This window comes from Vulpes lagopus, chromosome 22, assembly GCF_018345385.1.
Source record: "Vulpes lagopus strain Blue_001 chromosome 22, ASM1834538v1, whole genome shotgun sequence".
NCBI lineage: Eukaryota > Metazoa > Chordata > Mammalia > Carnivora > Canidae > Vulpes > Vulpes lagopus.
In genome coordinates this window covers 1460698-1474472 of record NC_054845.1, presented here as the reverse complement: position 1 = coordinate 1474472, position 13775 = coordinate 1460698, and the positions used below count along the sequence as shown (strand labels likewise).

The following is a 13775-nucleotide window of genomic DNA, read 5'->3' as shown; positions in this document are numbered from 1 at the left end:
CTGACCTGCAGCGAGGGGGGCAGGGGGCGCTGACCTGCAGCGGGGGAGGGCCGGGGGGGGGCTGACCTGCAGCGGGGGGGCAGGGGGCGCTGACCTGCAGCGGGGGAGGGCCGGCGGGGGCTGACCTGCAGCGGGGGGGCAGGGGGCGCTGACCTGCAGCCAGAGCGGGGGGCGGGGGGGCGTGCGGGAGGAGCCCCGGGCCGCGCCTGCGCACTGCTCCCCGCGCCCATTTACTTTCGCTTTTCGGTTTCCTACCACTTCAGCGCCTTCTCGCTCGCGGCCGGTTTCCCCGAAAGCACGTGGACGGCTCTTCCGCGCGCTGCCGTCCCTCCCGCCGCGCCGGTGGCGGAGCTGCGAGCGCCCCCTCCCGGCGGCCGGCGCGCGGGACCCGCAGGTGCGCGGGGGCGGCCCGGAGCGCAGGTGTGCCCCTGAGACTCGCGGAAGAAAAAGAAAAAGAAACAAATTTATATAGTGACCCACCACCCGGAAACTTTGACAGTTTCAAATATTTCCCTCTGTCTCTCCCTCTTGCCCAGTGTTCCCTGTATTTACGTTGCTATATATTCCTGCAGTAATAGAATGACGATTTCTTCCCTGTATTTCAGTTCAATTTTCTACAAGGGTATTTTCCAATAACTGGTCTTTGAAAGCATAACGCTCGTATTCAGGCATATGAATATCAAAAACCCAGAGAACTACAGGGGAGTTCAGAAATCCCTTATTTTAATCCCGCCGTGTTAACAGATTAGCAAAGATGCCTTCCATTGATTAAGGGTCATTTCTCCCGTTGGAGAGAAGTTACCAACGTGAGTACAACATTGGAAAAATGTGTCGCAAATGCAAAATGGAACTGTAGATTTTTCTAAACGGATGTGTCGCTGCCACTTTGAAACAGACCAAGGCCATCAAGATGGGACACCGAGGGAATAAGTTGTTCATGGGTGTGTCAGTAAGAACACACAGCATAGTGTCCTACTGGGGATCAAGAGACCCCAAGGAAAATATTTGTGGGGGGGCTGGGCACCCCCTGAGAAATTCCATTTTATAATTCAATAGTAGGATGCTTTTCTTTCCCCCATAAGGTCTATATCAGTGATCTATTGCTACATAACAAACTAAACTATCCTCAAAACTCAGGATAAAACAAGCACTGCGCATCATTGCTTGTGAGTCTGGGGCACACTGGGCGGTTCTCCCCGTGGGGGTCAGGGCTCCGATCTCGCTCCCACGCCTCTGAGGCCCAAGCTCTGTCAGCTGCAAGGCTCAGCGGTGTTTGGGGTGCTCTCTGATGTTTCAGCCGGCCCAGCTGACTTGCCTTGGAGGACAGCAGGGTTTCTGGAATCGGGTACTGTGAGGTCCCTTGAGGCCTGGGCTCAGGACGGCGCAGTGTCACATCTGCTGCACAGTATTGGTCAAAGCAAGTCACAAGCCAGCCCAGATTCAACAGGTGCAAAAATAGTTCCCACCTGTTGCTGAAAGGAGCTACAGAGTCACATTGCAAAAGTAAGTAGATAAAAAAAAGGAATAACATGGCCCTTGTTAGGAGATCCTAATTTCTTATAAAAAAAAGATTTTATTCATTTATTCATGAGACACACAGAGACATAGGCAGAGAGAGAAGCAGGCTCCCTGCCTGAGCTAAAGGCAGACACTCAACCACTGAGCCACCCAGGTGCCCAATCCTAATGTCTTGTGATGAGAATTATATAACTGACGATATCTATCTTTTTGCCCTGGTTTGCAAACTGCGCTGTATCCTTTACATTTGTAGTTCTTGTAAATATAATTAAATAAATATGACCGAGTGATTGGAAATAAAAAAAAAGGGATGAGTGAACAATAGGAATGATATTGTCTTCTGGATGACTATCAAAGCAAAAATAAATTCGCTTCAAATAGATCTGGGGTGGTTCCTAAAAATCTTTTCACTGTAACGTCATGTTAATTTATGAGCTACTACAGTGCTTTCGGTTACTTATAAAATGTAGTTCCACCATCTCAGACTCTCCTCTAAACACCAGCTGGGGGGCGGGGGGAGGGGGAGGGGGAGGAGTCAGTTTCACCTTACTTGCCCTTTCTGATGGATTGTTAGTAACTGGCCAGATACAGTGCGCAAAGGACTCCCAAGCTGGCCACTGGCAGCAAAGAGCACCCTGTCATTTGTTGCCCTTTTTTTCCCCTTTCAAACCCAAATACAGGTCTTTGCAATTACTGTGTTTTACCAGGTTTTATCCCGTTGGTTTCAGCATAGCAACACTCTGCTGAAGATAATTTAGACTTTTGATTCTGTCATCGGTGAGGCAGTCAGCTCTTCCTGTGGGCGGGGTAGTGGGGGAGAAACCGCAGGGACTTCCAACAGGGACCACAAACAAACACCCCTTCCTCATGGGGCTGTGGGTAGGCTGCAGCAGTTCTGCTCCTGGCAGAGAAAGTGCACGAGGGCATGTTGATCCTACAGACATTCAAGGTCTCGGGTGGGTTATACCTGAGTGTACCTCACATCTGCTTATATTCCATGTCACGGCCATGTCACGGCCAGAGTGAACCAGGGCAAGGAGTGGGAAGGGAAAGAAAAAAATGGAAAAATAATGCAATCTACCAAACATGGTATTAGCTTTTTTTTTTTTTTTTTTTTTTCCAGATTCATGTCTTTTGCGAAGTGGGCACTGTTAGTATAGAGATATGGTTTCCTAAGCTGACTATTCCAGGGAGCCATCACACATTTGGGTTTTCCACTTCTGGATCTCTAGTTCTTTTATTTGGTTTGGTTCTGTATTTGGTTGCTTTTTCAGCAGTTGGTATGTTAGTCACACTTAGAAAATACATAAGCTTGCCCTCCTGGAACTTAGAATCTTGGAGAGAATAAGGCTTGAAGACTTCAAAAAACATAATATAGGGACTGTTGACATAAATGGAGACACATATCATGTTATTTCAGAGACGAGATTAATCACCACAGGATTAAAAGGTTCCAGAAGGAGAATATAGGATTTTGGCTTAGTTTTAAAAGTTGCATAAAGATTTGATATTCAAAGTGAGTAAGGGGCAGCACATGCCATTGAGTAAGCACAATACTTGCCAATGGTATGAGCAAAGGGCCAGAAACAGGCAAATTAAAAGCTTGGGGGTGGGAGTAAAACAATGGATAGAGTTTCGTTGGGTCCTGGGACAATGGGGGACAAGGCCAAAAGGTAAGAACATTCTGTGGAGGATCCAGACTAGCAGAGCTGGTGTTTATCCTAACTGCAATGAGAGTTGTCAGGGTTCTTGAGTAGGGACTGAGGGTATCAATGTGGTTAACGTTTTCAAGGACTTAATTTGGCAAACAGTGGAGAGGAAAGGGAAGGGAAGACGGTAGTCGAACGGGTGTCTTTTGTCGCATTCCAGTTCTGAAGCGATGAGAGCTACGGTGGAGTTTGGTCCATGACAGTAAACGAAGGACAACAAAGGCACAGGGAAGGAGGCATCCACAGAACTTGATAACAAGTGCTGACTCTTCCTAGAGGCAGATTTTCTCCAACATTGTCTTGGGTCCTAAATGCACATAAGTAGGGGGGGGAAGGGCGTTTTTTAGTGTCCTGGCATCTCTTTTTACAGAAGGCTGCCACTTTGGTGCCAGGGGTCATTGCTATCGCAGGTCGGTACTGGCTTTGCGAGGCTGAATATGTGACAAGAAAGAGCATAAGCATAGCTTTGGGAGCCTACTGAGATCTTTTTTGTACCCAAGGGCGTCTTATTCATGGCTTGATTCAAGTTCCATCTACTTGAAGGTGCCAACTTATCTTGTGGGCATACATTCCAAGAAGATCTCATCTAGGCTGGCCTCCTGGATGCCAGAAAAAAGGTTGAGAGAAAGGGATGTTGCCCCAAGGGACTTTCCAAATAGAGAACTGCTGGTGAAAGGCCCGGAGTTTGGGGAAAGGCAAAAATGCTGAAGTCTGGAAAAGAAAGAATAGCAAGAAAGACAGGATTAGAGGAAGAAATGGGGAACCAGGGCTTTGTAAGCTATATTGAGAAATTTGAATTCGGTAAGAAAAACCATCATAGGATTTTGCAAGTGGCAAACACATGATCTGCTTTGAAATTAAAAAAAAAAAAATCACTCAAACTGTCATAGAGAGAGCGGATTAAAAGAGCATTAAAGGCAGGGCACCTGGCTGCCTCAGTTGGTATGGCATGCGACTCGAGCTTGGGGCTGTGAGTTCAAGTCCTATGATGAGTTAGAGATGATTTTTTAAAAAAATTTAAAAAGGGGAGGGGCAATTAAGAGCTTAAGTGAGGGGCACCTGGGTGGCTCAGGGGTTGAGCACCTGCTTTCAGCTCAGGGCGTGACCCCCAGGGTCCTGGGATCGAGTCTTGTGTCAGGCTCCCCGCAGGGAGCCTGCTTCTCCCTCTGCCTGGGTCTCTGCCCGTCTCTGTGTCTCATGAATAGATAAATCTTCAATTTGAAAAAAAGAGTTTAAGTGAAGCAGCCATTTGGGAATCTACTGCAATCATCAAAATGAGGAAAATGTGGGGGATGGCGTAGGAGCTGGAGACAAGTTGTTGGGACTTGGGGCATCGCCAGCAGGAGCACCGAGCGGGCTGGAGAACAGGTGTGCGGGGGCGGGAGGAGCCTCTGACACGTGCCAGTTCTTCCAACAGGGGGCAGGTTTGAAGGGGCAGGTGTCCGGAGGGGGCAGGAGTCAACGGGGCAGGTGTCCGGCGCGGACGCTGCGCGTGCGGGGAGGAGCGCGGGAGCAGGCGCGGGCGCGGGAGCAGGAGCAGGTGCGGGAGCAGGAGCAGGAGCGGGAGCAGGAGACCTGCCTCCAGAGCGGCACGGCCGCTGCGCGCGGGGCCGTCGGGTCTCCAGCGCAGCCCGGGCTCGTCCACACCTGGTCGCACCTGGCCGCCCCCGACGCCGCCTCGCACCGCGGCCCGAGGTGGCGGGGGGGGCTCACACGGGCCGCGCTGGGCGCCAAGCAGGTGGCCCCGCGGCTCCGGGGGTGCCCGCCTCCCCGCCCGCCGCCTGCCTCGGCTCCCCGCCGCGGGGCCCGTGCACCGGCCTGCGAGCCCTGCGACCCGCCCCCTTGGGCCGCCGGGTCACCGCCGGGGTCACCGCCGGGGTCACCGCCGGGGTCGCCCGGCCTCGCGCCTCCGCGGGGGCCCAGCGCCGGGGCTGCGGCGGGTCCGGGGGGAGGGGCGGCGCGCCCGCGGAACAGCCGCGTCCGATTGGCCGAGGCGGCCGCGGCCGCTGATTGGCCGAGGCGGCGGGGGGCGGGGCGCCGGCCTCCGTCTTTTACGCGCCGGGCGCTTCCGCTTTCCCGCACGGTCGCCGAGGGACCCGGGCACCGCGACCCCCGCCGGGCCGACCCCTCGGACCCGGACGCCGTCGAGGCCGGGCCAGCGCCGCGCGCGGTGAGTGGCCTGCTCGCCCGGTGCTCGCGGGGGCGGGGCTGGGCGGGGGAGCCCAGGGGTCGGCGGGGGGGGCGGCCCAGCGCTCCCGGGGTCGGGGGGTCGCGGGGTGCCCGCGCCCCGAGCCTACAGGCGCTGGCGCCCCCGCAGGAAAGGAAGCTCCTAAGACACCCTCCCCCAACCACTGCCTCTCCCCCTTTTACCTCCACTCCCCCCCACCCCCGCTTCCACCACTGCCCCCTTCTCACCTCTTCTTCTCCCCGCAGGAAAGTTTCCCTTTTCCCTGTGCCAGCTGGGACGCTCCCACCGTGTGCGTGCAGGCCCGGCCGCCCGCGCCTCGCCAGCAGCCAACAGCTGCCGCTTGGGTTGGATCCTCAGCCCCTCGCGGGCCCCCCGGGGGCAGGTCAGTAGTTGCTCCCGAGGAATGAATGTCCCGTCTGGGACTCTTAGTTCCTGCACCGGTGTGTACAGACGAAGCAGCTTAACGTCTTCCTGGAATATGAAAGTTCCTGCAAACCCCCGAGCGATGTCAGTTGTTTAAAAAGTGGTGACTAATACTGAAGATATTGGGGCCGTGTGTGTGCATGTATGTGGCTGACTGTGCTCCAAGCGTTTGTATAGGTTGGAAAGGTCATTTTTATGGGACAGAACTAGAGGACTTGAGCCTCCAGCACAGTCCCAGATGCAGCTGCTGCTTAACAAGGATGCGGAGCTGAGGCTTGGTGCAGCATAATGTGGTTTGCCCCGTACCCTTTTTTTTTTTTTTTTTTTTAAGATTTTATTTATTTATTCATGAGAGACACAGAGAGAGGCAGAGGGAGAAGCAGGCTCCATGCAGGGAACCCGAGGTGGGACTCAATCCCAGGTCTCTGGGGTCACGCCCTGGGCCCAAGACAGGTGCTCAATCGCTGAGCCACCCAGGGATCCCCCTACCCCCTACTCTTAATTCAATGTGAAATACACTAGATTTCAATTCAGTAAACCTGTTGAATACATACTACATGCGAGACACTGTGTAATGTACCAAGGATGTTTAAAAAAAAAAAAAAAAAGAGGAGGACACAGTCCTGGCAACTTACTTCACTCAGGGGAGAAATCCTAGAGCTTTATAAGGAACTGATGCTCCAAGACAGGGTACAGAATGCTGTGGCACGCAAGTTAAAGACAGCTTAGTTGTCCCTGGGTAAGTCCCAGATGGCTTTCTGGAAGAAGGGGCATTCACATCTACCTTAGAATAGTGAGAGGATGTAGAGAGGCAGAGATCCCCGGGGAGGCTGTTTCCAAGGGTGGATGACGGCCGGAGCAGCGCCGCAGTGTTGGGCCTAGCCAAAACACGGTAGACCATTTGGCAGTTGCTTTGCTTTGTTAATGGGTGAAAATAGGGTCAGGGTGCACATCAGCCTCGGAATGGGCAAACGGCAGCACTTTTGAGCAAGACAGTGATGTGGTCCAAGTGGTGCGGCAGGAGGCTAGACTGGGACGTGGTTTGGGAAGCAGGGAGGTGGGAGGTCTTGGGACTGCAGGAAGGAGTCCGTATAGCACTGGAGTTTGAGCAAGGTGATGGGGAGGTGGTCGTGGCACTCCTCACATTGGTTACAGGTTTTGTGAGAAGATGACACGGATTCGGAGTTTGTTAGCATGAATTTATTAGTTGCCTGTTTTGTGCCCGGTGCTGTGTCTGTACCAGTTCATTCAGTCTTAACAGCCACACTGTTGATAGGGAAGTGACTTGCCCGAGGTCCAGCATCTAATAAGAGGGGTTATACCGGGGATCCCTGGGTGGCTCAGCAGTTTAGCACCCGCTGAAGTCCTGGGATCGAGTCCCACGTCGGGCTCCCTGCATGGAGCCTGCTTCTCCCTCTGCCTGTGTCTCTGCCTCTCACTCTCTCTGTGTCTCTCATGAATAAATAAATAAAATCTTAAAAAAAAAAAAAAGAGGTGTTATACCCCCTCTGGCTGACCTCTGGCCAGTGTAGTTGCTGTAGGCACATCCTTATTAAATAAACACTTAGCAGAGAGGGAAGAGCCACAGATTTGGAGTCTCCCACTCAGGTAAAATTAATTTGAAGTGAAAAATCAGATTCCTGTTGCAGGTATGCCAGAGGGGAGATTTGTGTCCATTTCTTCTTTTTTTATTTTTAATAAGATTTTATTTTTTTGTGTGAGACACAGAGAGGCAGAGATACAGGTAGAGGGAGAAGTAGGTTCCATGTGGGGAGCCTGATGTGGGTCTTGATCCAGGACCCCAGGGTCATGACCTGAGCCAGAGGCAGCTGCTCAACCGCTGAGCCACCACCCGGGCATCCCTGTTTGTGTCCATTTCTACTCGTATTGTGATGGCAATGAGTTTTATAGTCCCACCATATTCTTGCTTTTCTTTCCTTAGAAGGAAATTCGTGGAGTAGATGTAACTTCTTGCCTGCACATGTGTGCTTGCAGCAAGCATGCATGACTTTTCCACACCCTGCACGAAAATCTAGACCCCTTCCCAGAGGCCTGGTGAGACCAGACCTATGCCAAAATTATTTCCGTTATCCTGAGATGGGGGTGAGTGGATGTCGGGTGTGTTATGGGGCTCTGAGGGGCCTCTGCCCTGCCCAGGGCCTCGACTGGGGTCCGGCCCTCACCTGGCATGCCCCAGGTCACCAGCAGTAGCAGCAGTGGCACTTACATCTGTCCCAAGGTATGGGCGAGGGGGAGCACGGGGCCCCCCCGACGCCCCAAGGCCCTCACGCTTCTACCCTCTGTGTTGAAGACACACAAAACCCTCGAGATTCATGTACTGTATGACGGAGAGAAAAAAAGTACCTAATGTTCCCCAAAAAAGACAGTATATTTTGTACTTTGTAAAGTGTTAATTAAAATGGAGACAAAAATGGAAAAAAAAAAAAAAAGGGGATCCCTGGGTGGCGCAGCGGTTTGGCGCCTGCCTTTGGCCCAGGGCGCGATCCTGGAGACCCGGGATCGAATCCCACATCGGGCTCCCGATGCATGGAGCCTGCTTCTCCCTCTGCCTCTCTCTCTCTCTCTCTCTGTGACTATCATAAATTAAAAAAAAAAAAAAAAAAAAATTAAAAAAAAAAAAAAAGAGGTTCACATATACCCACTCTGCATATTGCAGCTGTGCGCTGGTGTAAATCCCAAGTTATGCTGTGGTAATGGGAGGCCCTTTGTTTTCTTCATAGATGCTGGGACTTACTTAAATTCGGGTTCTGTTTTCATTTCCTTAGAACTGCTATGCAAAAACTGACTTACACTTATCCAAAGAAGTAGTATTACTTTATCCTTTGAAATTATATTTAACAATGTGGTTTCAATCTTTAAATTGTTACTGATATTAAAGACTTTTTGTGCTAGTTTTATTGTTTGTAGTCAGCCAAGAAGAAAATCTGTTTTAAAAGGTACAGGACAAAAATAATTCATTTTACCATATGAATCACAAAATATAAAATACCAGTTTAAAATTCTTCTAGTTGGGCAGCCCGGGTGGCTCAGTGGTTTAGCACCTGCCTTCAGCCTGGGGTGTGATCCTGGAGAACTGGGATCCAGTCCCACATGGGGCTCCCTGCATGGAGCCTGCTTCTCCCTCTGCCTGTGTCTCTGCTTCTGTCTCTGTGTGTGTGTGTCTCGTGAATAAATAAATTAAAAATCTTAAAAAAAAAAAAAACATTTAAAAATAAAATTCTTCGAGTTAAATTACAAATGCACTGTATTTCTTTCTTTCTTTTTTTTTTTTTTTTTTAAGATTTACTTATTTATGTTAGAGAGTGAGGGCATGTGAACAGGGGGAGGGCTAAAGGGAGAGGGAGAGAATCCCCAGCAGACTCCTCACCGAGCTCAGAGCCCAATGCTGGGGCTCAACCTCAGGACCCTGAGATCTTGACCTGAGCCAAAGTCAGACGTCCAACTGACTGAGCCACCCAGGCACCCCAAATGTACTGTGCTCCTAAGAGAGCAGTTTTTGGAGGGTTCTTAAAATTTATCTGAAAGTAAATCTAATGAAATAACGTTTTCCATTTTTTATATGATGAAAGTCCAGATTCATTCCAAAGTCATATTATGTGCCCAGCACTGTTCTGGAGAGATAGCAGTGAACAGTCCACTTCCCTCCAAATTCTTCCCTTCGTGCGGGGAAAACAGTAATCAAAATAAAAAAGAAAATATATGGTGGGTTAGATGGTGGTAAGTGCTATGGAACAAAACACATCAGGGCAGAGGGAGAGTGTTTATGAGGTGAGAAGTGGTGTCAGTTTAAGCAAAGCATCCAAAAAGGCTTCCCTGGTATGTTGACATTTGAGCAAAAGGCCCAAAGATGTGTTTTCTGGAGAAGAAAAGAATATTAACCCCCAAACCTTAAAAAAAAAACAGGCTTTAGTATATAAACATCACTTAAATTATATATTTCAGAGAAATTACATTTTGGATTAAGTATGATTTTTTAAAGAAGCATAATGTTAGATAGGCTTTCTTTGGAATTACGGTCTTCCATTCATGATCTGTGTTTTGTGTCCTTACAGGATGTCCCAGTGGTATGAGCTTCAGCAGCTTGACTCCAAATTCCTGGAGCAGGTTCACCAGCTCTATGATGACTGTTTTCCCATGGAAATCAGACAGTACCTGGCACAGTGGCTAGAAAAACAAGACTGGTAAGGAAGGCTCACTTGAAGTTTTTCTGTGCTTTTAAAGTGATTAAGTGACTCGGAGCCACACTGGTTAAAAGATGAATCTCATTGTAGCTGTTTGGATTATCTGTTGCAGAAAAACGTATTGGTTTGAAAAATGGCATTTGACTCTACAAAAGTAAATGGGTTAGTCATGGACACCTGGGTGGCTCAGCGGTTAAGCGTCTGCCTTTGGCCCAGGGTGTGATCCCGGGGTCCTGGGATCGAGTCCCACAGCGAGCTCCCTGCATGGAGCCTGCTTTTCCCTCTGCCTGTGTCTCTGTCCCTCTCTCTGTGTCTCTCATGAATAAATAAATAAAATCTTTAAAAAAAAATTTACTATTTGCTGACTGCAAAAATTCTAAATGTTTTTAAAAGTATTTGACGTACAAAGTAAAGGCCCTTATTGTTTTTTTTTTCCCCTCCAGAGATAATTACCATTAGCAGTTTTGTGCACAATCTGAGTTCTGGATTTTTTTTTTTTTATAAGATTTTATTCATGAGAGACAGAGAGAGAGAGAGAGAGAGAGAGAGAGGCAGAGACACAGGCAGAGGGAGAAGCAGGCTCCATGCAGGGAGCCCGACACAGGACTGGATCCCGGGCCTCCAGGATCACGCCCTGGGCTGAAGGCAGGCGCTAAACCGCTGAGCCACCCAGGCTGCCCCAGAGTTCTGGATTTTTTTATGCTAATTGTGTGTTATAGAAATATTGTACAAACAGCTGCTAAAAACAATGTCAGCCTTAAAAGAAGGAAAAATCCTAAGAAAACGCTAAAAATTTGGCTTCTTGAATAATTTTCATAAGGAAAGCAATGTTTATTTTGTCTGTTTAAAGTAGTATCTAAAATGAAATGTGTGAATTTTAATTCTCCCAGGGAGCATGCTGCTAATGATGTTTCATTTGCCACCATCCGTTTTCATGACCTCCTATCACAGCTGGATGATCAGTATAGTCGCTTTTCTTTGGAGAATAATTTTTTGTTGCAGCATAACATAAGGAAAAGCAAGCGTAACCTTCAGGTATGACTTGGTTTTTGCATTTTAGCCAAAATGTTCCCAAGCCTACGTAAGAGTTTTCTTCACTGAGCGAATATTCTTGAGCATGCATTTTATTGGTATTTTTACAAGTTTCAGAGCTGGTAAATAAACTCCCTTTGTATAGCTAATATTTTACAGCATATAAGCAGAGTAAAATATCAGTTCATTTTGTAAACATACAGGGAATTTTGAAGTTTAGATGTATCACCTGCGAGGTGTCCGTAATTCTGAGAGAAATGTGATGCTGTCACCTGTTTTACTAAACATTGTTGAAATTGAAACCCAAGGGAAGGGGTCCCATTGTCAAAGCAGTGAGCTGTAGTAACATGTAGAAGCTCAAAGGAACTTAGTGTGAATCTGGTCTAAGTCCTTGGTATAAAAAAATAAAAATAGAAATAAGTCCTTGGTATACAGATGAAGAAGAAGCCTGGAAAAGTTTGACGTTCCTGAGGCCTGATACTGAGTTGGTGAATTGGAGCTAGATCCACCTTTCCTTGCTTTTGGATTTGCTCTCCCACAGACGGGATGGTCCCAGGGAGTCCCAGGCAGGAGAGAATGGGCTACAGAATTTCAGGAGTTCCTTAAGCCTGGCTACTGTATTTACTTCTATATTAACAGAATTTTTCTGTTTCCATGGAAACGAGAGCGATTGTTTTCTTGTTTCATACAACACAACCAAACTGTTCAACTTAGATAATTAGAAGGTTTTTCTTCCTTTCTGAACATATCTATGATTACGTAATACCAGTGACAGGGGAAGGCAGCTTAAATTTACAGAAATTTGCTCTGCTATAGACTTTGTTTGAACGTGCCTATTGAAGAGCCCCCCGATTGCTAGTATTTTGCAACCCGCGTTGACAAGGATATAGGAAAACTGAAAAGAGTATCTTTGACTAATTCAATGCACGGACTAGCAGATAAATTAATTGAGAAATGGCATAGTTTTTGTATCATTTGCATTGTCTCAGGATCCTAATGGAACATAAATGGCTTCATGAAGAACGGAAATTAAAAAGTCATTAGAGGAACCATGTTTGAAAATACTTGGTTTTTTAAATTAAGAAATAACTTAGATACCTACACTTACTGGAAAGCTTTTGTCATAATTTATGAAAAGAATATTTTGATTTTACCAAAAATAGCTTGTGTAACAATTTAATAAATTCAAGATGAGTTATCTCAGTAGATAGAAACAAATGCAATTTATAATATACAATGGCTTAAACATTCTGAAATTTCATTTGTTCTTATTCTAACAATCCCTATCTAGGATAATTTTCAGGAAGACCCAATACAGATGTCTATGATCATCTATAACTGTCTGAAGGAGGAAAGGAAGATCCTGGAAAATGCCCAGAGATTCAATCAGGTACTTTTTTTCTAATTAAACACCGAAGATTATATAGTAAAATAAAAAATTCATTCATTTATCCAACAAATATTATCAACACCCTGTGCAAGCCAGTAGTAAATAGCCCTCTGATTTGACAGCCCCAGGAAATGGGAAAGATCAGATACAGAGATTTGATGGGACCCAGGCTGTAAGAAAGGACTGTAATCTAATGGAAGTCATTCTGGTGAGGGAGAGAAATAAAACATAAACGGAATAGCTTCAGATAGTGGTAATTACTATGCAGATACCAAAGCAGGATGCTGTGAGAGAGTACTGGAGTATTCAGGGATGGGTTTGTGTCTTTGTTTTATTTTTTAAAAATATTTTATGTATTTATTCATGAGAGACACAGGCAGAGGGAGAAGCAGGCTCCCAGCAGGGAGCCCGATGTGGGACTCGATCCCAGGACCCTGGATCATGAACTGAGCCGAAGGCAGGCGCTCAACCACTGAGCCACCCGGGTGCCCTGGGGTTGTGTCTTTAGATCCTGCAGGAAGCTTCTCTGAGCCCTGGGGCAGGGAAGGAAGCAGGCCGACTGAGAGCTCGTGCAGCGGCAGCCCGAGGAAGTGGAAGTGTCCTCGGAGAAGGTGCAGTGGGTAGAGGTAGGAGGTGGGCGGATGAGGTTATGGATATGGTACCAGCGTGGCTTATGTTGAGCATCAGAGGTGGGAGTGAGGGAAAGGGGAAAACAGGATGATTTGGTGGTTTGAAAGCTGAGTCACTTGGACATATTGATTATCAAGCTGGGGAGGAAAGAAAGGACAGGAGTCGGACTTCTGTAGGACCTGGTACGTTTTGGAGAAGAACAAGTTGTTGGGAAAATCAAGAGCTTTGTTTTGAATAGGGTCGAATTACATCTTAAATATATAAGGCATCCAAACGGAATGAGTCAGACTTTGTTTTAGTACCAAGATTTTTTTTTTTTTTTAGTACCAAGATTTTTGATCGTGGTTTTACTAGTACTATCATGAGCCTACCTGGCGATTAGGGTTCAGATTTTTAAAGTTGCCACGGCATCTGTTTATTCCTTTCCTGGATGAGGGGGTGGTGGGAACAACCCAGAAGGCAGGTCGCTGTGACACCACCGTGTGGGTGGTTCTGGCTAAGACCCTTCCAGGAGGAGGGGACACCGTGCCAGCGTAGTAGAGCCCAAGTAGCGGTGCTGAATGCCATTCTCCGTGCACATTCTGGGCATTTAACCCAGTCCTTGGGCATCTGCTGCTTCCCTGGGCATTTCGTTCCTGTCACATTGAAAACACCTTGCTGTGCCGAGCAGGTAAAGATCGGCA

The 13775-nt window shown here is 47.9% G+C and overlaps 1 protein-coding gene across 1 annotated transcript in view; it reads left to right on the top strand.

Annotated features, from left to right (window-relative positions):
* The first annotated feature begins 5233 nt into the window (after positions 1-5233).
* Positions 5234-13775, top strand: part of STAT1 (signal transducer and activator of transcription 1) — a 40030-nt gene continuing 31488 nt past the window's right edge. Inside the window, exons 1-5 of the mRNA XM_041737351.1 lie at positions 5234-5397; positions 5661-5797; positions 9912-10040; positions 10931-11075; positions 12364-12462. Of these exons, the coding sequence (XP_041593285.1) occupies positions 9913-10040; positions 10931-11075; positions 12364-12462 (372 nt within the window). The 5' untranslated portion in view covers positions 5234-5397; positions 5661-5797; position 9912. The remainder of the gene's footprint in view (positions 5398-5660; positions 5798-9911; positions 10041-10930; positions 11076-12363; positions 12463-13775) is intronic.